This window comes from Ostrinia nubilalis, chromosome 8 (assembly GCF_963855985.1).
Source record: "Ostrinia nubilalis chromosome 8, ilOstNubi1.1, whole genome shotgun sequence".
Lineage (NCBI taxonomy): Eukaryota > Metazoa > Arthropoda > Insecta > Lepidoptera > Crambidae > Ostrinia > Ostrinia nubilalis.
The window spans coordinates 1,625,209-1,651,295 of record NC_087095.1 but is presented as its reverse complement, the minus strand read 5'-3'; the positions used below and the strand labels follow the sequence as shown (position 1 = coordinate 1,651,295).

General features: G+C 37.5%; 3 protein-coding genes across 3 annotated transcripts in view; 1 reads left to right on the top strand and 2 right to left on the bottom strand.

The window, feature by feature from the left end:
* LOC135073721 (angiotensin-converting enzyme) overlaps window positions 1-20,833 on the top strand; it is a 43,857-nt gene extending 23,024 nt beyond the window's left edge. Inside the window, exons 7-9 of the mRNA XM_063967874.1 lie at window positions 306-430; window positions 16,116-16,359; window positions 20,731-20,833. Coding sequence (XP_063823944.1) covers window positions 306-430; window positions 16,116-16,359; window positions 20,731-20,833 — 472 coding nt within the window. The remainder of the gene's footprint in view (window positions 1-305; window positions 431-16,115; window positions 16,360-20,730) is intronic.
* LOC135074074 (uncharacterized) lies at window positions 1,125-4,677 on the bottom strand. The gene is made up of 3 exons (XM_063968381.1): window positions 4,564-4,677; window positions 2,069-2,230; window positions 1,125-1,371 (listed from the first exon to the last, which is right to left on the bottom strand). Exons 1-3 carry the CDS (start codon window positions 4,625-4,627, stop codon window positions 1,160-1,162), a joined length of 438 nt encoding a protein of 145 aa, XP_063824451.1. The 5' UTR covers window positions 4,628-4,677; the 3' UTR covers window positions 1,125-1,159.
* Window positions 20,834-23,685: 2,852 nt separating the features above from the next.
* LOC135074073 (uncharacterized) lies at window positions 23,686-25,126 on the bottom strand. The gene is made up of 2 exons (XM_063968379.1): window positions 25,026-25,126; window positions 23,686-24,942 (listed from the first exon to the last, which is right to left on the bottom strand). Exons 1-2 carry the CDS (start codon window positions 25,035-25,037, stop codon window positions 23,827-23,829), a joined length of 1,128 nt encoding a protein of 375 aa, XP_063824449.1. The 5' UTR covers window positions 25,038-25,126; the 3' UTR covers window positions 23,686-23,826.
* Between the last annotated feature and the right edge of the window lie 961 nt (window positions 25,127-26,087).

The window sequence follows — 26,087 nt, the reverse complement described above, 5'->3', positions numbered from 1 at the left end:
CAGACGTCATTGTGAAACGTCAGGTTTGCGTCATGTCAAAGTCATGTCGCTCGTGGCTCGCGCCATCAATTTATCGACAAAAAATTTGAAAAAGTTCCCGGTAATTTTATTGCTTACGTTTTCAAGTAAAAGTAACTTAGGTATTGTCCATTATACCTATTAGTTTATAATTATTCACTCAAAGCAAATTATTAACGGCTGTATTTCATTTGGTTACTTTTTGGGGGTGGGGTGGGTATCGTGATAAATATTTAGTCTATTTTTGCACATTGCAAGATTATAAGAGCTTTTCTCGTTGCTTCCAGCATCAAGATGTGCACCCACGTGGACATGAAGGACCTGGTGACAGCCCACCATGAGATGGCGCACATCGAGTACTTCCTGTCGTACAGGAACCAGCCCAAGGTGTTCAGAGATGGAGCCAACCCTGGTGAGTACCTAGCTCATAACGCTCGTATTCACAAACATTTTTTTTCCTGTTAGCCCAACACAATAGTCAAGCGGCGGCGGGGACCGAACCCGCGTTCCTCGGATCACGAGTCGGCCAGTCCGACCCATTCACCGTTCGACTATCGTGGCTTCAAATTTAAAAACAATACTATAAGGTCTCACAGTGCGCGTGGACGCACAGGGTGATACATGAACGAATCACAGAGCTCTATTCAACGCTGTACGTTCGATATGCTGCTTCACTTAAGCATGCATCGTTTGTGAATACGGGCGTAAGTACTATTAGTAGTAAGTTCCAAACTAAGCAAAGCTTCTACTACAGGGTTTTGTAAAAAAAAAATCTTACTCGTACGTAATTGAACATACTTTTCCAACATCTATGACTTCGGATAAAAATGCTTATGCTCATAAAATTCACATGTGCCCATTGTGGGATTCGAATCCGCAACTTTTGCTGGCGTCATTGTAACCCGGTGACCGTCACATAAAATTGGGTGTATGCAGATCACATCGATAATAATATGATTGAGTTGTGAAAACTCTCTGAAGAGTGAACTTTTTGTGAAGTGTTTTTTCTGGAACCATAGGGAATGCTCATAGGTACGTTATCATACCAAATCTACTTAATTTGTATTGCAATAGGAAAAACGAGTTATATCTAATAAACAAAACCATTTAAACTATCAACACATTTAATCTCAACAACAAACTACATATAAAAAGCTCTAAATAAAGTGAACAACACCATCAAACCAATAGTCGCATGTACGCCGTGCGCGGGCGCCGCATTGCACAGGTCGGTGGTGCAAGAGCAGTACGTCACGAATAGATCTCCCGTCCCTGTCTGGCGCCGGCAGGGCTTCTCGCTCGGCTCGTCGGTTAGGTACCCACATGTGCGGACTACCCGCACTTTGCCGTGGACTGGAAATGAAAAAGGAAGATGGTCAGACTGGTGTTATTGACGGCAGCTCACTTAGCATTGGTTTGTGATTCATTTTCACACAATTATTGAAGCCGCTTTTGAAACTGCTTTTTCAACATTTATCGTCCCATTTGGGAAATGAACCGTGGGTCCTTCGACTGAAGGATTTCTGCTCTTAAGCCACTAGACCAAAGATGCGACTCAACATAAACATCAGCCTAGGCATGTTGCTTACAAGTGACAGCGAGCTATTGACTGGTCAAAGAGTTTTTGAGTGGTGACTGCGATACACACAATAATTAATCAAAGAGCACGCTTAGACATGAGTGGTCCACCTCAAGCATTTCAAGTATCTCAATAAGCTCTTGGCATGCACCTCACCTGATGGAAATTTATGATCAGGCCGAAGGTGGAATCGAGCTTCACCCGGAACCCTCAACCTAACTGGCCATCTTAGTTCTAACTGCCGAAACACAACAATACTGTTAACTTTGTTGTTATGGTGATAAACTTCGGTAAGATGATGGTAGCTAGCCAGGCGGACTTAGAACAAGCCCTACCTAACCGAGCAGAAAAATCTGCACCAACTGGGAATCGAACCCAGTATCTCTAGGTCTGAAGCAGATTGTCTTACCACAGAGGCAGTAAGACCATGAAGACCTACTTTCATATTATCATGATAGTGACTGCACTTACTTTCCATCTTGATTGTGCGGCACAGTGTGGACTCCACGTCTGGGATGTGTTCCGGGGGGTCCCTCAGGGAGCAGTTGACGACCCCCAGGCTGAAGGGGTCGAACTCCTCCCCACAGCGGGGGTCGAAGGCGCTGTTGCAGTCATAACAGAAGATGGATGAAGCTGGAAACAGAATCATAGAGCATGATGTTTTAACCCATTTAGACCGATAATTATTTTTGTAAATAAAAATGGAATTTTCAGCAAAAACTTACAAAGGAAAGCATAAAAATCATGAAAAAAATATAAAAAAAAATAATTCATAAAAAGGGGGCCGTGGAGAGCCCGTACCATATAGGGTACAGTAGGTCTATATGCATGTAAAATATACTAGTTGTTCAAAGAAGTTTTTTACTTATTTTTGTATGATATAAAATAAAAATTAAATCACATAATCACTAGTATCACACTTGGTATAACTTTTAAGACGTTTTCTGTGGCACTAACCACATTTGGTTCTTTTTTTCTACTTTCTCCGAAGTTAGTGAGGATAGCTGAAGAAGACTTGGCTCCTTCTGACTTGTTACGTTTATTGCTATCAAAAACCGCATTTAACAATACGATGACGGAAAGTTAGCAAATCCATCGCAGAAAAATCTGAGGGTAATTATTTACATCAACACTATCTTTATCGCCTGAATCTTCATCAGTCTGATCATCATTAGTGGTCATCTAACAAGACAACAGTAGAAAAATACCAATATTGCTTTATGTTTGCTGAAATTATCAAATTTTTCAAGAGTTGTGGCAATATAGTGAAACATCAATAGCCTAAACAAAGAAAAATAATAAAAAATAAATTATATTTTCTCGCATGATTTGCTTATGCATAGACCTACTGTACCTTATACGGTACACGTATCTTAGACTAGAAAAAACAGTATAAAAATAATATCAAAAAAAATTTTTTTTTGTAGTCATGATATCTGTTATACTCTATTTTTGAAATAAAATTGATAAATATTATTATTTTCTACAAATATTATGAAATATGTCTTCTTGAATACATTGTAAATATTTTTTTTTGTTTTCTGTCTAGGAATTTCAAAAATATTTCCGAAACCACTTGTCAAAATGTATTTTTAAATATTTTTATGTAAAATAATCACTTTAAGCTTACTGTTACAGTCATTTTTACAAAATAACAACAGTTTGGTACTTCAAAATATTTTCAAAAAGATACCGTACCACATAGGGTACGGTAGGTCTAAATGGGTGATGATTATTTGGCTGTGAATCCTAGCTACACAAAGTTGCAGTACTAGGAATCATCCCGTAAATTTATGTTAAAGATATGTTAAAGAAAAGGTCATATTTGTGCACCTAAAACGTTATTTTTTTCGAACTTCCATACAAAGTTTATGCTCAAGAAACCGTCACGAGCGAACGTCACAAAATACCTAAGTAGTGAAATATTCTTGTGATATTTAAATTATAAAAAAATAAAAACAGTTTAATTTATGTGGAGTATATAAAATGCATAATTACGATTTTGTTTATAATATTACAAGTTAATGCTTTGATTTTAAAGCATACAAACAATCTCGTCCCTACAAAGAAGGTACTAAACAGTGTCAAGTTTAGTGAGTCGTGGCAGAGTAATCCAATTCGTGTAATATGTAAGGCTTCACATGCGCCGGTATAGAACATTTGACCTATTTGGAAATGAAAATTAGGCCAGCAAGAGTGTGGCTTAACAATAGAATCCGAACGACAACTCTCAGAAATCAAATCCTAGTTAATACCTCTAAAGAAAGAGAAAGATATCCTTTATTGTAGGTTAACCACATGAAACTGATAATTACGAGTATCATCTGGCTCTTTGGGCGACTTTTCACAAAGAGATTGGACTGGACAGATCCAAGTATTCAGGTTCTTCATCAGATTTTGGACTATCGTACGTAACTTTTAATAAGTTGTTATGAAATGTAAAGAAAAATCTTTCTATTAAAATATAAAACTAAGCGTATAAACTCGTAGATCATTAGTCATAGAAGTAGAAGTACTAATTGTTATTAGGAAGTAACATTTGATTAACTTTGCTAATTTAATAGAAATAATAATCAGGTTTCCCAAGTTTGTATGTATTTCTTATTAAAGTTATTACTAAATAATGATCTGAATAAAAATACAGGTTCTGCACACAACTCGAATGAAATAGTTTCTTCAAAACTAAAGTTCTTGTATTGTAAAGAAGCTCAATTAATTGTTAAAACTTATAAACCCGAATTTTCGAGATTTGAGTAAAGGATTCATATGGCTACGCAATAGTTAGGCTGAGTTTCATCACTTTAACCCTTAAAATTAACTGTGACTATAACTTTAACCAGTGTTTTTGTATGGAGTTTGACAGACCTTTCACGTTTATAGTTATATTAAGATGGTGCAACTCATGGTTAGAGTAGGAACGTAAGATGTCAATTCTTGGTTGACTACAATGTATTGGTTTCACTTACCAAATTTCACGTAACTCAGCAACGAAACAAGTATCACTATTATAAAATTGGCTTTTAACTTCATTCTTATCTAGAATGTTCCCTGATTTTTTTACAGACAGTTCTGTAAAAAGATCTGCCTTCGACTAAATTAGACGTTGGTTACAACACCCTTAATTAAATTAGTTGGTAAAGGTAACAACATAGAGAAAGAGAAGCGATAGATATATTTTTGTCTTATGGTAGACATTCTTTTTATTGAGAAACAGTTAAAATTACATAATCCAGGGATTTTCAAGTAGAAAGTGATAAGCTTCTCCCGATATACAGTTTGCACTAGTTTAGTAGTCAAAGCTAATTTTTCAATCGTCAAATATCTTTTAACTGTAGAATAAGTTTGGCACATTGACAGTTTCAGTATAGGAAATGTGTTAAAATTTTATTCTTCACTAGCGGCCGCCCGCGACTTTGTACGCTTGGATCCCGTTACCCCCTTAGGGGTGGAGTTTCGTAAAATCCTTTCTTAGCGGTTGCCTACGTCACAACATCTAGGTACCTGCATGCCAAATTTCAGCCCGATCCGTCCAGTGGTTTGGGTTGTGCGTTGATAGATCACTATGTCAGTCAGTCAGATATATTTAGATTGAAAAATCAGCCCAAAATGCTTCAATTTATTACAACAATAATATTTTACGATAATGTCTTACAGTAACAACTACTTTCTTTTATACTTAATGCCATACGATAACTCGGTTAACACCTTTGCTGCGGCAGTAACTTTCTAATACTTTCCATTCCTTCGGTACAAGGTCAATAAACCTGGTATTAAAACTTACATTGTGGCGGCACAAGGCTTAAAGACCTTGTAATATTTAAGATATACTAATTTTATTTTTGGCTTCATGTTAATAGATATTGTGTTTTTTTTCTTTGAATATTAATAATAATGCATTTATTGACATACACCTGAAGCCGTTCGTGAATAACTTGTTTAGTATAAAAATTATAGCTATATTCAAAATACAAGGCTTATGCACCCTGTGCCGCACTGAAGTAGGGAAATCTGGTGGGTATTATAGGGATGTGAAATACAAATATCTATAGTTTAAATTAAGTTTTAATAAAAATTTTAAAAAGTAACAAACAAAGATGTTTTAATAATTTAGTCTAAATATTTTACAAATAAGACATACGTGCATAAATACTTAAATAAGCTACATTTAAAGAAAACATATTATTTAATAACATTTAGTTACAACTTCAAATGTTTGTCACGAAAAACATTATTTAAATTAGCAATAAATCGTGTAGCAAATTAAATTATAATCAATTTGCAGTTTTGATTTTGTTTGTTTCTCTTGACGCCATGTCGACATGTGCGTTTCTTACGAATGCGAGGCAACACTGGCTGCATGAAGCTAGCGTGGGGTGCGGTACCAGGTGCGCAGGGTACAAGGTGCTTCGACCTGGTTTCGCATTGTGAAGACATTTTATTACTTCCGTGCGGTACCAGGTCTAAAAACCTGGTATTAAGGTAGGTACATCATTGGATTCTATTTTAAGAATACATCATAGATATATATTCATCACTTTCCTACACCGAACCCAATTGAAGTTATGCCTTTCGCACGACAAGGAAGACTATAATTTTCTTAGCCGCACGGTAAGCGAGACGTACACAAGGTCTATAGACCTGGTTTCGCACTCAACGTGTTAAGCATCGAGTTTCAATCTCAGGAAACTTAACACTTTACGTCACTTGTCTAAGTGAAAGTGTTGATCATAGTGCTGATCACAACATGTTGAACACTATGATTAGCTAGTTTACTAACATGTTGATATTAAATCATGCATTGTTAGGCAGTTTGTTACATACAAAACACACCCTCTAGTTCCTAGATAATTTAGAGTATGTTCAGTGCTGCAATAAACATGTTGACACCACCAATCAATTGACGTACTTTTTAAAACTATCAAAACGAAACTCTCCCATAGATTTTGTATGGCAATACAAATTTACAATGCGAACAAAAGTCGTAATTTACAGGTAATTAAACATTAATTAAGTTTTTAAGACCAGAATGAAGTGTCTTTTTATAAAAGTTGTGATTTCGAATTATTGGAGAATGGTGTCAAATTGTCCATTGTTACGTTTAATAGTTATTATAAGTTATTATTATTTCATAACATCAAAGTTATCTATTTTATTATTTATTATTAACACATTAATGTCAATATTAGCTAGTATACGAATACGCATTCGTAAGAGTACAACTTATATTCGTAGCAATTTATTATCCAGCCTGCTGCAAGTATATTACATGTTGTTTGTAATTCTTAAGTACTCTGTATTTATTAATGAATACTACTCGTATATTATTTCAGCTTATTTTAAAATTAATAAACGTGCACTATAATTTCAAAATTTTTTGATGGTCTGTAAGCCTGTCAAATTAACTTTAACCGTGACTATAACGATAACCGGCGTATTTTGTATAGAGGTTGACAGATTTTTCACGTTTGTTAAATACAAAGTAGGGTGGTGCAACCTATCTTTACTTTTTTACCCAGGAAACATCTCTGTTGTTTATGTGTGTTTTTATTCTTTAGCTAATAATAAAGTGGTATCCTTCCGTTTGACCAAATTACTTTTCGCCAAATTTCACTTCGCAAACAACTTATCGCCAAAGTTTCATTTCCCAAATGAACTTTTAGCAACTGTACCTTTCGCAACTAATTCATTTGGTCAAATTATCATTTGGCAAAATTTTACATGGCAAATGTTTATATAGCAAATGTTTTATTTTGCCAAATATTATATCCCAAATAATTTGTTTGGTCAAATTGACACTTCACATACTTACCCACCGTTACCCACAAATCAAAGCATAGGCACATGATCATGGTTTTCACAGGAATTTTATGTAAAACAAAGAGATTGCAGAAAACAGTATGGTTGCAGTAAGTAGGTATTGCTGAAAATAGTAGGTTATGTTAGGTTAGAACAGTGACCATTAACGCGCTAGAATCACCTTTATTGTTAATGAATCATTTAGAAATTTCGAAAAAAAGAATGAAATATGAAAATTAATGTAGATTTTTTTTATATTTACTACCCACGAAACAAAATAATAACCACAGGCTTATTTGTATTCCATTCTATGCACCAATCAAATTATTTTGTAAATTGTTTATCGTGAAATATTTTTGCCAAATAAAACATTTGGCAAAACATACTTTGCCAAACAATAATATGCCAAACACGACATTTGCGAATTAAATATTTGCAATAAGTTGTTTTGCCAAATGAAAATTTGCGAAACGTTGTTTGCGATGTGATAATTTGGGAAACGTTTTTTGGCCAAACATTAGTAATCCAATGAAAGTACCTATCTGATTTCATATTGTTCAACAACTAGTGCCTAGTTTAGGCAACATTGTAGGACATGTTTCAATACACTTACTGACACACATCTGCAATCAGGTTCCATTCTCCAGGCGCTATGGTTAAGTAAGTATTATCTCTGTTACATTTTACATAATTAAATCGAACTACGGACATTGCGAGATGACATGATTGGGAAACTCGCGTGGAATTAATTAATTTATCTAGCCCTTCTTTCGGAGAAGCCAGGTGTTCTGAATTAGGCATATAATAAAATTAGGTTTCATTTACCTTATCTATTAAACCACTATTTACCTACCTATAGCATTCCTGGTGAGCATCCTAGAAAGAAAGAAAAATAATAACTTATTTGCTTCAAAATACACAGTTATTATTATTCATCACGATAGAGCTGCCAAAAACAAATGAATTGATATTATCCGAGCTTGGAAGGATGGGGCTAATTTTTTCCATTGAGTTGTAATTTTGACCTAATTTTAATTCGGTAATTTATTTTATGTGGGGTTTCAATGTCAGTTAATCTTTATGATTGTACTCTTCGGTCTCTATTGGCGTACAAACAACAATTTAATAAACCAATTCGCATCTTCTATCAATCGCCCTATTTACATACATACTTACATGATAGGCTTAAACTCTCAGATTTTATGTATGTAAGTGGATCAAGCAAAATAAATTAATGCAAATTAAACTTGTTTATATACCAACGTCGTTTACTATAAGTAAATTTACGGAAATTACGAGTACATCTAACGATTACGGCGTCAAGTTATGCAACTCGTGCGCATCCCAATCAGCTTACGGATATAAAGTGACATGTGTTGGAAACGACTGTTATCAGAGCAAAAGATTAAAGTAAATTATGAATTTATTATGTAAAATTGTAAATAAGCAGAAAATTGCTATTCATTTATGTTTTTCTAAATTGGTGTATATGATTCTTTGTTTTGGATGACTATCTCATCAGCCTATGACAGCCCAAAAAGTTTGAAGTCTTTTTTGTTACGACCCACTCAATACAACAGAGTAATGTTCAAAATTATTCACTAGTATTATCATAATTATCAGAACACTATTATTGAGAAACAAAATAAGAAAATTCATATTTTATTCTCAAAAAGTTCCGATAAACTTTGAGCTTTTTACAACATAGCTTTTTTCATTAACTTTTGCCACTTTTTCGCCACTAAAGTAATTTACAAAAAACCTACATAATAAAATATAATGATAGGTGTACGAAATTAAATAATAGAAACTGACTTTTTCGTGCCACATCTAGTAATGCTTTTTCTTAGCTCTACATCTTTTTAGTCGTCCGCGTAGCAAATCGGGGTCAAGTTCAACATCGGCCACTCTTTGCCTTTTTGTGCCACTTTGTACGTTAAGATTGTTGTGTTTTACTTTTAATAGATTGTTTATTTTGCTCAGTTTCTATTTTGGTTTGTTTGGTTAACGGAGTTGAATTTAGTCAAAGTAAAAAATAAATAACAAACGTGCATGATGATTAACGGGACGGGTTACGGGACTATTCCCACCTCTCGTTATTACCGCAGAAGCTCTTGTAAAGCCCAGATCTAGCTTGACCGACCATAAAACCTGATCAGCGAAGGCAAACAGTAAGGCTGGGTTGCACCTTCTTATTTTAACTTTCAAACCTCAAAAATCTGTCAAACTCCATACAAAAACACCGGTTATCGTTAAAGTTATCGGTCAAAGTTAGGTGCAACTCAGCCATAGAATTTAATTTAAAGGAAAAGAAACTTAGCAAAAGTTTGGGCACACTTTCAGTCACAACAACTCAGTAGAATCATTGTCTGTAGTTCACCTTTACATGACATTTATTTGAGGCAATTCAACTAATGCAATTGGAAACGCGGAACACCGGGCTGTTACACAATCGAATGTCAAGGTGTGAACGCTAAGGCTACGCTCACGCACAGGCGGAGCGTAAAGCGGAGCTATAAGCGGAGCCTAAAACTATTTACTTGCTCTGATTTTATGGTCATGTGAAAGTTTAGACGAAATACGTCAAAAAGGTATCAATTATGATAAATGCCAGAATATCTGTCTCTTTGTATACAGTCTGTCTGAGAGCTGAACCAATATTGATAAATTTTGACATTCAAATAGACTGGACTTCGGAGCAGAGAGGGATAGGCAAGAGGATAATAAATCTATAAGAGGAACAATGTTATGATTTGAAATTAAGAGTGGGAAGACTTTGTGACAACTGCTATTAACGCGAGAAATGCTGCTCGCGGAGAAAGTCATAGTCTAAATCTGATACAATGATGGCTCATTCTGTGTTTTCTCATTCAGTGTGGAAAAAGCGGCCTCGACTACGCGTGCGATGCGTGAAAAATATTATGAAACTCTTTTATTTATATTCGCATATTTGATCAGTGAGACCTATACTAAACATTAAATTGAGTAGTTGTGCCTTTGTTTTACCCAATGGTCGATATTGTCCGCTTATGCTCAGCTCCTCGCTCCACGCTATGCTCGTATACATGAACGCGCTCTAAACCTACGGAGACAGCTATGTCCGACAGTTTATGGCGTTAGTTATGGAGCAGTTTGAAGCAGATAAATTCAATTTGTAATTGCTTTTCGTTGATATAAATAATGTAAACAGGCCTTTCTTTACATAATATTCAGCATTTTACAAGTTATAAACCTAGCGCTTAATTCAGTCAGTGTCTGAGGTAAAGGAGCAGCATATGAGGGGTGATTTATTGTCATATTATGATGTGACAGAGCATACAAGCGAGCATTCTTTCTATTGCGTTATTTTCGGTTTGAGAGGTGGAGACCTGGTGTCTTGTATTACAGGTTGTCTCAACCCATATCAAGCACCAGTCTTCACAATAAGTAATATTGTTTAAAAAATGCGTTTTATTGTTAGTATATGTAATTGGAAACTTACTTGTGAAGAAATTAATAAAGATTTATTTATTATTTATTATTATTATTATTTATCTATCTCTCAACAAGTGGGTCTTAAAATGAACATGGACAAGACAAAAATTATGTCAAATGCCCGTGTTGTACCCACTCCTCTGAAGGTTGGAGACACTATACTCGAAGTTGTTGACAATTATGTATACCTGGGACAAACAGTCCAGTTAGGTAGGTCCAACTTCGAGAAAGAGGTTAATCGTCGAATCCAACTCGGCTGGGCAGCGTTCGGGAAGCTTCGCGAAATTCTCACGTCCGAAATACCGCAGTGTCTCAAGTCAAAAGTGTTTGACCAGTGTGTGTTGCCAGTGATGGTGTATGGCTCTGAGACGTGGTCGCCTACTATGGGCCTCATAAGAAGGCTCAAGGTCACCCAAAGAGCGATGGAGCGTGCTATGCTCGGAGTTTCCCTGCGTGATCGAATCAGAAATGAGGAGATCCGTAGGAGAACCAGAGTGACTGACATAGCCCGCAGAATCGCTAAAATCAAGTGGCAGTGGGCGGGGCACATAGCTCGAAGAGCTGATGGCCGCTGGGGCAGGAAAGTTCTTGAGTGGCGACCACGAGCTGGAAGACGTAGCGTGGGCAGGCCTCCCACTAGGTGGACCGACGATCTGGTGAAGGTCGCGGGAAGTACCTGGATGCAAGCGGCGCAGGACCGGTCTTTGTGGAAATCCTTGGGGGAGGCCTTTGTCCAGCAGTGGACGTCTTTCGGCTGAAACGAACGAACGAACGAACGATTATTATTTATACAAATCTGAAGCACTTTTAGCTGACGTTTGACGTCCCAAAAACACTAACGCTAATTGCTCATAAGATAGGCCTCTTAATTTAATTTATTGTCCGTGGTGCATAATCATTTCTTAAAGGTTTGCAATGGAGGGAAGTCGAACCTTAATTTCGAACTCCTCCTATGTTCTTCTGATTAATTTCGTTGCGGGTCCAATGACAGTTTAACTTTCCCCGGGACAAACTTGACCTTCATTGGTTGGGTTTTCAACCGACTTCAAAAAGGAGGAGGTTCTCAATTCGACCCGTATGTTTTTTTTTTTTTCTATGTTTGTTACGCGATAACTCCGCCAATTATGAACCGATTTGAACAAATCTTTTTTCGGCGTATAGGTAATACCTCAAGGGTGGTCCCATTTAAATTTAATAATAGAAAAAACAACCCCCAAGGGTGGAAAATTGGGGATGAACTTTTTTATACGCAATATCTCCGCCGATTATAAATCAATTTGAACGATTATTTTTTTGTTGAATAGGTATTATCAAAAGGGTGGTTTCATGCGAATTTGAAGAAAATATTTCACCCCCAAGGGTGGAAAATTGGGGATGAACTTTTTTATACGCAATATTTTTAATTTTTAGTTTTTTTTGGGTTCACGCATTTGAAGTCGGTTTTATTTTTAAAAAAAGTTAATTATTGTGGCGGTCAAGCTGTAGATCCTGGCTACACAGGAGTTGCAGTGGTGGGAACGAGAGGTGGGAATAGTCCCGTCCCGAAAACACCCTCCCGTTTAGACCGTAAATATAACTGGTCATCGGATTATTCTTTGTCTTTATTGTTGTCTACAAAATGACATGAACCCAGTGGGGGGGTGCGGAGCGATTGTGTAAGGTTGTTCATGGATGGAAAATGAATACAATTGATCATCGAAATTCAAAAAGTGACCGGTCGTATAAAAACGTTTCATGGATATGCGTTTTATTATCGAAAAACATTCGCTAGAATTCATTTTTAGAACGCATTCGCTAGAACGCAGTTTATGACATAATTTTTAAATTGTCACTATAAATATTTTGTTCTGAATAACCTGTAAGTTAATTCTACAATTTCTGAAAAATCACATAAAAGTAACTTTTTCATTAGTGTAACCTAAAAGTAACCAATGCAGTTCAAAAGTAACCTTCTGGCAACACTGCATGAATCTTGTCAATAATTGTGCATTACATGACATTTCATGAGTGTGAGGCATATCTGTCATGTAACTTAGTGGAGTTTCAATTTTATCGGTAAACCATGACGTCATATAGGAATTGAATTGGATATCTACAAAGTGCAAGTCAACCTGCACTAGATAACTCGGTAAAAATGCGCGTTACGAGACGTTTCCGCGGCGGGCGCGGTGCGGGGGCGGGCGGGGACCGGGAGCGGCGCAAGCGCAGGCCGCTTCCGTGTTCGCCGGCTTTCTCCCATCGCGGTTTGCATCTTCTTGGAACTGTTTTTTTAACTGCAATCCAGGATTAAATAAGGAGTAATTACTACTATACTTATTTAAAAAAAAAAATCACAGCAATTTAGGTAATTGTGTCTGTAGGTTACTTAGTAAATGCTCCTGTGACCAGACAGATGGAGTCAATAACAGACAGTGGTGGCAATGAAGCCAGTTTCATTGAAATTTGTCACTCATGAATATCAAATGAAATACTTATAAAAAATAGCACAAGATTTGCTAATCTGACTTTATGATTCTATTTCTAATTTGATGATGCTTCATTTAGTGGGTAGGGAAGAAGTAGCAAAATTTTTTAAAGAGCCTAAACGACATAAAATATTCATGAAAGATTATTATGGCTTAAAGTAATTACAAATTCTTGTAACCAAAAATATAAATCAATGTGCGAAGGAAGTGCGATAATGATTTTGAACCATAGCCCGAGCCGCCTTCAACTAAACAATAAATAATTATCTTAGACCAACTTAAGTAATTACTTAAATACTGCACTTGTCTAGACATCCATTCAAGCCAGACAGGCATTGCAGATTAACCGCAGGCAATTAATATCTGCCAGATTCTAGAGCAATTGATCAATTAGTCAGTAATCGCAGCTTGCGATAGAGTAATCAATGTGATTGACATTCGGGAAGGCAGTTCGTTCAGTGAACTGTAAAAACTAGTTTAGTAATAGCATGTCAGACTTTACAGTTTTATTGCAAAATCGCACCTATTACCACGTTATATGAGGTTAGTGTTTGACTTGATGTGCCGTTGTCGTACGGGTATTGTGGTAAAGACGGGAAGCCATGCTTGCTGGATGTGGTAATGTAGTTTAAGAAAAGGACACCATGTTATTCTTACAATTGAATAATTTATTCGCGAAAAAAGATTTTTGTAGCACCTATTAAAGCTCCAACCACACCAACGTGTTCAGATCGCCATCGCTGGCACGATCAAAAAAGGCCAATGACAGGACGCGCGACCTTATGACAGTTCACGCGACCTGTCATTGGCTTTTGATCGCACCGTGATCGCGCTGGCGATGGCGATCAGCACGCGTTGGTGTGGTTGAAGCATAAGAAGTATAGTTTTCATTGGCTTTCATAAAAGTCACTTAGTGAACTTAAATGGAAATTGTAGAGTTTGATGGTTTGTGTTCCAAACTACATCTCTAGCTGTGGTTGCAGGTTGCAGATTCGGATCAAACGAGGGACATGAGTGTTATGGACGTTGCATAGTTTCCATAAGCTCTACCCCACCTTTTCTAAGCTCTATCCTTCTTAGTTTGGGTACTAGCCCCAGGTTATATAATAATATTTTGTTAGCTAGTTGAAACAATTTTGTTAAAACAGATGTGTATATTATTGATAATACCTGCTTCTTCTTAACATGGAACGAGGGTGTGACATATTTTAGATGTATTATAGTGCCCTACTTAGTCTTGAATAATCTAAATAAACTAGTGGAGAAAATGCTTCTCATAACATGACTTGAAATGTAAACATCCAAAAACAAACACCAATTTAGAATTCCGTACACTCGACAATCTTCGGAAGTGTGTGCAAACACAGGCTACAGCATACAGATGGGATTACACAACAGACCGCCAGCATTGTTTTAGTTTAAATTCAAAATTTGTATTTTCAACATAGTCATGCCCTGGTTACTTCAAGGAAAACAATGTCGATTGTCTTATTTGTTTGCTTGTGAAGGGAGAAATTGGGCCTCTAATTTAAAGATCACTAAGAAAACTCCAACTTGTTTTGTTTTCTTACATTCATTCAACTCTTATTAGCATTAAGGGAAATTGTGTTCGCCATCAAGAAAGATGGTAATGGACTCCCAACACTAATGAGGGACAAAACCAACTGCCTTCCTTTCTATGGACGCTTGAATAAAGTTTTGACCTGCGAACATAATCACATCCTTCCTAAATGTGGTTATTTAGCTTCCAGAACGCTTGTAACTTAGGAATAAATTAGTAGCTTAAATATTAAGTAACATATATAATAGGCAGTATTAATTAAGTTCTTGGCATCAATATAAATGTTCTCAAATCTTTACCAAATTACTATAGCGCACTTAAAAGTTCTATGATCAGCAGGACGTACGACATTACTACACACTGCCCCATAAAATCTCAAGCTGTTTATGCAATCGTAATGTTTAGTTTAGCTTCCACCATCTAAACAGTGTTTAAACATAGCTATTTGTAACGCAGATAAATCTAGAATCTAGATAATAACTAGCTTTTAACTAGAACATAATCAACTTAATACTCGATCATTTTGAAATGAGTGTCGGAATAAATGATGACATTCAATGAAGAAAGATCAAAAATGATTACAGTGTAATCTAAAGTATAATGGGATGATTCTGTAAGTGGCATAAAGCCATCTTCTTTGTGTTACATGGTCTTTAACTTGTGTTACAACATAATGATTGTCTTCAACTGCTTTTGTAGACAGACCATTAAGCATTGGCAGCAACATCTTAACTCTTGGGCGATTTGTTTCATCTGATAATATTAATTTTAAAGCTGTATCAAGTTTATTACATGTTCAGTTAAATCTGTATTTCAAAAATTTAGAAAAGTTTTTGGCTGAAATTAATTTTAAGTTAGATGCAGTCTAGGATGGTACTTATATTGTATATTCTGTGAGTGCCTATTCACTCTCGCCTTGATGGAGGCCCGGATGATAAGCTGGAATCTTCTTCTTTTTGGGCCTCCATGTGTAAAATGTAAGGCTGAGTTGAGTAAGATAGTTACTTTGACTTTAACAAACGTCAAAAATCTATCAAAATCAATACAAAAAGCACCGGTTATTGTTAAAGTTACGGTTAGAGTAAGTTGGTGCAACTCAGCCTAAGTGAAAGTGTTTATGTCAAACTCCGAAAAATGTTATTAAAAAAAAAATGTTTGCTTAGATTGGGATTAAACGAGGCAAATAAAAATACAATATTAATCCACAATTCTTCTCCACCAGGTTTCCATGAAGCAATAGGCGAGGCCATCGCGCTCTCAGTAGCCTCCCCTCGCCACCTCCAAACCCTGGGCCTCGTCCAGAAGTCGGTTGACGATACAGCCCACGACACCAACTACCTGTTCACTCAAGCCATGGATAAGCTGGCCTTCCTGCCCTTCGCCCTGGTGATGGACCGGTGGAGGTGGGACGTATTCACTGGGGACATCAGGAAGGAGCAATACAACTGCCATTGGTGGAGACTCAGGTTGGTATTGGAAAACACCATTCTACCCCATAACTGCTCAGTTTACTTTCTCTTCCATTGTATGTTTTATGTCACCTCTGTCTTATTTGCTTTTTTTATTTACATTTTTTGTCTTTTGCGATGTCCATGGCAATAAATATTTCGTTCTTTCTTTCTTGATTTATTATATAAGACAGTTTTTTATACTATTTTTTTAACAGTAATATAATCAAGTTTATCCTGGAGGACTTAACTAAAAACTCGTATATGCCCACTCCTATGATAGTTCAACGAAAGACTGGGTTTGATCGTAGTTGACACTGTTGGGCTATTGACGAATTGTTTTAAGCTTTTGTTCATCTCAATTAACTTCAGAATATATTATGATGGCAACAAAAACACACAGGCAGTAAATCGCGTTTGAGTTTCATATTATTATGTGAAATGATATTATGTTAAAGCAATTCAAACAATTTGACAGGAGGTTTATTTTCATGAATGTCTTTATTGAACTTTACTTTTAATTTGAAAATTAGCACTTTGCATACGCACCGTAATCAGGTGGCGCGCCAATTTTGGTTAAATTCGCGTATCTGTACATTTAATTACTAACTCCACTTACACTAATTGTTTCAGCACATTAACAAGTGAGATTTTAACTGCCTTCTCACGGTTTCACGTGGGCCGTTCAAAACATTTGCATAATCAAATTATGCAAGTTGGTTAATTTTAGCTTTCAGCGTGTTTTAAAATACCCAGGTGTATGAAATTTAGATCTTAATTCATAAGATTGAGATCACTGTTCTATCACTAATAGTAAACAAAAATAATCACCATTTTTTATCTAAAATGTGATGTCAATAATATTATAGAGAGTGTTCATATTTTAACGAAACACTTTCTTTGCTCAAATCAAGGTTTACGCTGAACAGTTTCTTTAAAAGTAGGTTTACCAATAGTCCAGCGGCGTCAGGTTTCGACCCCTTGTTCCTCGGATCTCGAGGTCCGCTTTAAGTACAGTATAGCAGGGCAGATATGTACGCGATTGCGGTCAAATATTTGCCTTGTCTTACATAAAAAAAAGTTTGGTTAGACGACAGAACTAAGGCTGGTTTTAGTGTTACGCGGACTGTCAGTGCGGATCGCTCCGCACAGCTGATCTGTTTGAACTGCTAGGGAGCGGAGCGGTTCCTCCGGACCGCATTACTCTAAAACGCTCCCTAGAAGTTCATACAGATTGGCCGTGCGGATCGGGTCCGCATCGGACGGTCCGCGTGACACTAAAACCAGCCTAATGCAGCAGCTGAAACAAACTTTAGTTTTAATTCTTTCCAAAATGGCGCAAGAATTTTGCTTTAGCTTCTCTATCCTATGGTCCACACTTTATCATACCGACCTGTGTGTAATAAGACTGATCGTATTCAATCATTCGCAAAGACAGGTCCGCATTGTGCAATGAAGAAGACCAACATAATCTATTGACCTAGAAGCAGGCACGGGTGATTACTTAGCGCGGCAGAGCGTGAACTTTACGTCACATGTGCCAGCTGGATCGAGGCATAGTGTAGGGAGAACACACTGTTCATTCACCATTAAAGTAGACTGCAATTCCATTGGCCATTGTCACAACTTGTAGACATCAATTAATAAAGATTTTACCTTATTAGTAGTAGATAAGATATGTGTCCTATTCATCATCATCATCTCAGCAGTACTATGTGCCCTGCCCATTGCCACTTCAGCTTGCTAATCCGTCGGGCTATGTCAGCGACTTTAGTTCATTTACGGATTTATGTGCTATTAGCTTCCCGAAATTTACAAGATGCCCCTGATTATCTAAGCATCTTCTGGGCAAACTCACTCCATCAGGGATCACATCAAAATACTGAGGTAAAGATTAATTTACGAGCTTCGAGAATGCCCCTTGAATTTTTCCAAATCGTTGAGACAATTCGCATAGGAAAGAATTAAAACTTCCAGAACCTTGTTTCTTAACACGTGACCCGAAGATCGAATTCAGAACCTCCTCCTTTTTTTAAAGTCGTTAAAAAGTGACATTGAGTTAAAACAAACTTTTTTCATAAATTCCTAAGTATTACCACCAGGTTTTAATTGGCGTTTGTTCGTAAAATGCTGATGTGGCTGCTGTCCCTCGACCAATATTACAGTAAGTTATCTAATGTTGATAACTCTAGTTTGCTGGGCACTAATGAGCAATTGTCGGCGGGTGATTTCTTGACGGATTAGACTAAACTGGGCAGGGCTATGTTTGGTTACCATATAGTGATGGTCAAGAAGACCGCGAAGAAGATTTTGGTAGCCCGCGAAAGTTAAACTGAACAGAATGATTGAAAATGAAAAATGTTTTATTTCACTCTTCTAAACCGCACCTTGCAGTCGACCGCAAGAAATATTTTCGAGCATAAGTAGACCTCACAGGTCAAAAATTTGGCCACCCCTGCCATATACGAACAAACCTGAACAGTGAAGAAAATAATACTATTGTAGTGAAAACCAATGGTGGGGATCTGAAAAAACCATGTCAATTGTAAAGTTCCTGGAAACCAAATTAAGAGCTTGTTGTGTTAAGTTAACTATACCTTTTTGCTTCACACCTCTCGGATAAAATTACCACCAATATACGAGTATAGAGTTTGAACTATAACGCTAAAACAATTAACTGAAAGCTTATGATGAACTGGTGCAACTGGCCCTTATAACTGTTCTAAGGCTAATAAAATAAGAAAACAACTAATAAATATCTCCAATCCAGTTTTTTTTCACATCGCACTACACTCAAATTACGTCTGCTCCAAATTGAACGTCCAACACAACCACCGTCCATTCTCAAAGTCGACGCATGTGATGGCGCTAAGTGGCAAAAAGATAGTAGAGTAAGCCGGTTGAGCGATGGGATTGCGGTCTTCGCGGCCTTGACTCATAACGGGTTCAATCTCGGACGAAAGCGAATGTGGTTTGGTACAAGTTGTAAGAGGAAAAGTAAAATTAATCATTTTGTAATGAGCTGTAAGCTGAGAAAGAACGTAACATTTTTTATCCACAACGAGGAAACTGTTGGCCTGTGTCTCACCTGACGAAAAGTGATAAATCATTTTAGGTGATGAAAGGATTTGAGAATCTACCAGTGGTTTTCAAAAAACTAATTTTACTGTGTTGTTTTTTTTGTTGTGTCAATCCTGGCTTTCCTAAAACTTATGAATGATCAAACAGAGATGCTTTATTTGGGTGTTGAAATGATTTTGCGTTTAAACTTCAGCCAGATACCTAATAAATTGTAATATGTCCATTCAATTTTTAATTACCAGTGAAAACTTCTAGGCTTATGTAAAAGTCATTTTTTTTGCTAAGGTTTAGGTTTATTTATGAGCGTACTACTAGCCGTAGGTTAGGTATTCCGTTTCCTTCTTCCCTGTAAAATATCTACACTTACGTTCTTTAAAACAGAAAGTTTATAAGATTTTAAACTTTCGCGTTCCATTTTAATTAAAATAGTAAGACACGGGTCTTAACGCGACGTTTATTAATGACTTACTTTGTGTATTCACGGCTTGACGTTTCGGCTGCGATGCTGCAGCCGTGGTCACAAGCAGACTGGCGGCTCGCGGCGTCGCCGCGTCGTCCGTTCGGGCGGGCTTGAAGTTTATGTCAAGGTGTTGTGAGAGATTCTTGTCACTTGGACCATTATTCAGCCGTTACTCTACAAAGTCATGTTACCCATACGCCATTAAACCACTGCATGTTACGTCATGCGCGTGCGCTTACAAACCGACCCCATTTCATTTACGCGCGATTTTAATGTTTTTATTGTGGCTGTGGCCAAATCGTGGATTGCGATGTAATAAGAAATAATATTTAACGTTTGCGGTTTTAAATATGTGGGAAATGTTGCGTTTTAATGGAATGTGTGGGCCTTAAATTCTTAACGGTTACCGCTGGCCTTGTGGTGAGCGTACTAACGATCAGCGTAGCTTCTGACGTTGCGGGTTCAAATCCCGCTGAGGGCGAAAGTGTGCATGAGCTTGAGCCCCCATGCGCTGTGAAAATACTTTTAGCCTAGGCGCAGACCACTGATTTTTAGTTGGTCGATAGTTGGGACGGTCTGTTAATCATTATGGACGTCTATGAAAGTGCGCACACTGGTATCGGCCGATTTTTCATACATTAGAATCGGGCCCAACCATCGGCCACAAAAAGTTTGCAGTCTGCGGGAAGGCTTACATTTCATTGCCTATATCACATTATTTAAGCGTGTCAATTAATTTTTAAGCACTCAATAAGATGGATGATTTAAACTTAGGATTATTCCAAAGATCTTTAGTCCATCTGCTGATTTTACAGAAGTAGGTCATAACTTGATGTCTATTGTTACAGGGAGCAGTACCAAGGCATCAAGCCTCCAGTCCTGAGATCCGAGCTGGACTTCGATCCTGGCTCCAAGTACCACATTCCGGCGAACATCCCGTACATAAGGTAAGTTATAGTTTTAGGATTACTTATTGGTTAACATTTGGTTTCCTATCGAGCATTACACCCTGGGTATACACTTTAAGCCGCCATAGGCATCCTATAAAGGTTAGTATAGACTGGAGCATTTCTATGTAATGTAACGTTTTTACGAATGCTACAACACAGGTAAAATTCACGACGTTTGGTTAGTGATAGGGTATGACACAAGACATTTCATTGAGCGGCTCGTTGTTCTGTTACATGTAAATGCTTTAATCTATACTCACCTTTAGATTCTCCCTATTGAATCTTATATGACAGCGCAGTAATAATTATGTAAAACGTGACAACGTCAAGCCCCTACGTTTTATTTTATTCAAACATAAGTTTAATTAAAATTATTAATAACAAAAAACATGACAAATTCTACACGAATACAAAACATAATAATACTTTAGTACTAATAATGATATCTAGCACTGTATAGGTACTTACAGTCACAGTATTGTATTCACACGACACAATACATGCATCAACAATAGTTAACTAAGATCTGCGATAGTTAAAACGTCGTAACTTTTTCCGCATTCGCAACGTGTATAAAATACTACAAATAAATTAATAAACTAGCTTCACACGATTGTAATATCCGTTCAAACATGATCTCTCATTTATACGACACTATGTTTCGTAGAAGGATAAAACTGAAGTAATAGAAAGAAAGAAAGAAAGAAAGAAAAACATTTATTTGCTTCCAACTTAAAATATAACACAGAATCAGATAACAAAAAACAAGTACAAATAGAAGTTGTCATGTCTCTACCAAGTAGAGTTCGTCGTAAGCTTCGTAGCGTTGAAAAGTAAGGGAGAAGCCTCACGGTGCGGTGCGGCGCCGGATCAGTGCCGCTGCGGCGTTCTTCATATAAAAATCAATGATAATATTATGTCAGACAGTGCGTTCCGGCGCCGCACCGCAAGCACACCGCACTTCGATTGAGCGAGACGGTGCCGTTGCGGCGCCGCATACCACCATGTGTACAGTGATGCATGCGGCAATTTTTTTTTATGCATAACAAGGCAGGTATTTGACCACAATCGCACCTGATGTTAAGTGGGATGCAGTCTAGGATGGTACATATCTGCCCTGTAAGTGCTTATTCACTCTCGCCTTGAAGAGGCCCGGATTATAGTTTTCGGGAAAGACAGCAGCAGGTTTGCGGTGCGGCGCCGCACCGCACCGTGTGGCATCTCCCTGACACGTGAAGTGAAGTTGTCTGTCAAAATGTTACGATAAAGACATACTCGTAACACGGGTATTTACGCCTTATGTTAACGCCCGCTGTTAAACACAATATTTAGCATTTGTTGTACATTATGCTATATTTACCCGGTAATCATTACACTTGGGTGCTCTAGAAAGATCTTACATTCATTATGTCACGTTTGAGTAATATGCTTTGGGAAATTACTAAGTGAGAGAAATACATAGCAAAACAATAAAAGATTGCCAAGTTTTATTTATTACTTTGTGCGTCTGTGAACTAAGTGACTTTTTAAAATAAATACTCGTATTTCACAAATGTTAAATTATAAAGTGTTATGGAAGGAGGATAATTGCCATAGACAATAAAGGAACTTAAGCGATTGGAGTTTTTGAAATTCGCATTTGATATAATAAGTATTTTGTATTCTTAAAAACTGTGCAATTATAATAGAAAAAATTACCATTGAGGTTTGATTTCCGCATTTGATTTATTTAAATTCTGAAGAATGCAATTTTACTACAATATCCGCTGTTAGGGACCTTAATTATAATTTATAATCTGTCTTAAGCGTTTCGAATTACGATTCCGTATTTCGTATCTCTGGGAAATCGTGTGTGTAACAAAACCGTTGCGAAAAATCTCACACAGTTTCTGAACGTAACCTGTACGTACCCCACAGCGGCAATCTTGCCATACTTCCGTGGGTATGAAGAAATTCCTGTTCAGTGGGAGGGTATGGTTGCATTATTGTTTATATTAAAATAGTGACCATGTTACGTTACAAAAATAATCATAAATTGGTTAATCAATTGAATTTCGTATAAAACAAATTGGCAGTTAATTAAAAAAAAACTAAAAAAAATGTGTTGATTTATAAACCAAATTTTGAAATCACAAATTTAAAGCACACGCCCGACCTAGTATACAACATTATTATTACCAAATTTGGTAACTACGAACCTATCCGTTGATCAAAAAGGCGATACGAATACAAACCTGTTACTTCCATAATCGTTACTCGTTTAAAATATACCACATTTCGGTATCGGGTAATTGATACGTACGTCATATTATCACTAGATGAGACGCCGCCTTGCGCGCTTACGTAAGGCTTGCATAACTCGCATATCTAGACGTTTCCCCGCGGCTTAAACAACTAGGAAATTAATTTATGTTGCTTAGCATCATTTCTGATGCGTTTCGAAGGACCATTATGAAAGCAATCACTCTTTTTAATACGATCTGATACATTTTCCGCGTGTTTGCAAGCGAACTAATAAACTATGTTTTGAAACTATGCGTTTTTAGGTATTTGGGTCAATTGCATTTTAATGAGCAATATTATGATGTATTACAAAATTTACAGATAAAGACAATTATGTACATGATAAGTAGCTTTTCTTTCTTGATCGTTGAGATTATTTTATTATTGGTTTCGTAACTTTACTGCTTTATTTTATGTCGCAGTGCTTATTTTATATTCGTTTAGCGAAACAGGAAAGCGAGCTTGTACAAAATGGTTACTTAAGTATTTTATTTTAGAATTGCAATGGGATATTTCGATTTCATATTTTATTATTGTCTGCAACTACAGGAAAATGAGTTAAAACATAAATACGATTCATCACTCTTTTAATACTTTCGTTAACTATTTACATGTACACGTACAGACCAGTCGTAAAAATAAAACAATACTTATAAAACAAATAAAAAAATTATAACATTTAAAGCTAAATAGGGGTAGAGATCAGTTCTTTTAATGGTGGTGTTCCTCGTGACCTTCGAAGCCTCCGTGGCTCTCCAGACCCTCGTGGTGGTCGTGGCTGATGTGCTCGTGGCCATGGAAGTCATGGTGTTCCTCGTGGTGAACAACATGGGGAACTGGGACCTTCACTGGGTAAGGCACATGCTTCTCCACCGGGTAGGGAACGTGCTTCTCAAGGTGGACTGGCACGGGCCTGTCGACGGGCACGTGCACGGGGTAAGGCACCTTCTTCTCCACAGGGTAAGGGATCACCTTCTCCACAGGGTAGGGTGCGGGCACTGGCACTTTGACGGGGTAAGGCACTGGTTTCTCTACGTGAACAGGCACGGGGTTGTCAACGTGCACCTTAACTGGGTAAGGTACTTTCTTCTCGACTGGGTAAGGCACTGGCTTCTCCACTGGGACGGGCACGGGTTTCTCTACGTGAACTGGGACGGGGTTGTCAACGTGGACCTTGACGGGGTAGTGTACGATCTTCTCCACTGGGTAGGGGGCGGGCACTTTCACGGGCACCTTCACGGGGTAGTGCACGGTCTTCTCCACCGGGTAGGGGTGCGGGACGTGCACCTTCACTGGGTAGGGGATGTGTTTCTCCACTGGGTAGGGCACTTTCTCGTAAACCTTGACTGGAACAGGCCTGTCAACTTCCACTTTGACGGGGTAGGGGACGTGCTTGGTCACGGGGTAGGGCTTGGGGATGTACTCAGGTACTTTGACGACCTCCTTGACCGGGAAGTGTACGGTTTTCACGACTGGGTACGGGTGCGGGACGGGCACTTTCACTGGCACGGGCACATGTTTCTCGACGGGCACGGGGATGTGCTTCTCCACGGGGTAGGGCACGGGCACTTTCTTGACAACAGTGATGGTCTTCACGTGTTCTTCGTGGTGCTCGTGGCCGCCGAAGTCGTGGCCGCCGAAGTCGTGTCCGCCAAAGTCGTGTCCTCCGAAGTCGTGACCGCCGAAGTCGCCGTACCCGAAATCGGACAGTCCTCTTTTGTCTTGCTTCTTCTCGTCCACCGATTTGGTGTCTTCAGCCTTCTTGTCCTCCGCCTTCTCCTCTGCCGTGACCAGGCTTATAGCCACGGCCAGGATTAAAGACGACCTCTGGAATGAGAAAGAGTAGATTAGCATCCTGATTTATTTGAATGGTTTAATATTTAGGGTGTTTTTATAAGTTGTTTACTGACCAAAAGCTTCATGTTCGCTTTGCTTGTTGTGCAGCGAATGCGACGCCGGAGTGTGCCGTGTCAGCGCCGCGTTCTGGTTTTATACTCCTGCGAGTAGATTCGTAGATCAATGTTGCAAACACTTTCACGTACACTGCTCTTGATGTGTGTGTAATTTTTTTTCGAAGATGATCTTGTTTGTTTTAAGTAACTAGGGTAGGTTTGGAAATGTATCTAGAACAAAATTGTAGAACAACAAAATCGGACCGGCTATTGGTTCAATTGTTGTACTTGATTTTTTAAACTATAGCGTGCATATTTTACAATGCAAATTACTTAACTTTTAACAATTTGAAGCTAAGTTAATAAATTATTAATTTATTATGCGTGCTCAGTAATCTGTTGAAATGTGATATTGGTAATTATAATCAGATCTGACCTGAAAACCTTAATACACTTATCAATTACTTTAAACTTCCAATTGATTTTTACAGTTTTTATTGGATCGAATGGAAAAATATTTTTAAATTTTTACCTGTAACCAAAAAAATGGTGTCTTTGCACGTAATACGAGTATGAATAACGTGAACAAAAACATTACTAGTTTTTATACCAACATAAATCGAATCATACAGAACCGTTACGAATTTTCTTATGTGATTTCCCCTTCCCTATCGATTATTATTTATTACAGTAATAATAATAATGCAATTTACCCCATTTGGTGGAACAGAAGGATTGTGCAACGCTAAAAAGTTCAATTGTTTCAGTTTTATGATTTTTATGACCCATGGAGAGACCTTGTTCGACTTGGATCAATGACCTACGTTCTAACCCGTTCTAAGTTCATTATTTTACGCTATCGTGCAAATCGTGATATATGACTGATAAATACTCAAATTTAACGGTGCATTTCTTAATAAATTCCACAAATCAAATTGCTGCAACTTGGAACAGAACCTGCTTTGTGATCTCAATTTATTAACATGTTGCTGTCCAACATTCCACAAGCTGTCAAAAGCGTTCTCCTCGGTATTTACTATAGTTGAAATTGTTTTACAGGTAAGTTCGAAACTAGACTGA

Coding starts and splice junctions, on each gene's coding strand:
- LOC135074074 (XM_063968381.1), bottom strand. CDS start 4,627: ATGAAGTTAAAAGCCAATTTTATAATAGTGATACTTGTTTCGTTGCTG. Junction 2,231..4,563: donor GCTGAGTTACGTGAAATTTG/GTAAGTGAAACC, acceptor TTCTGTTTCCAG/CTTCATCCATCTTCTGTTAT. Junction 1,372..2,068: donor CCGCACAATCAAGATGGAAA/GTAAGTGCAGTC, acceptor TTTCATTTCCAG/TCCACGGCAAAGTGCGGGTA.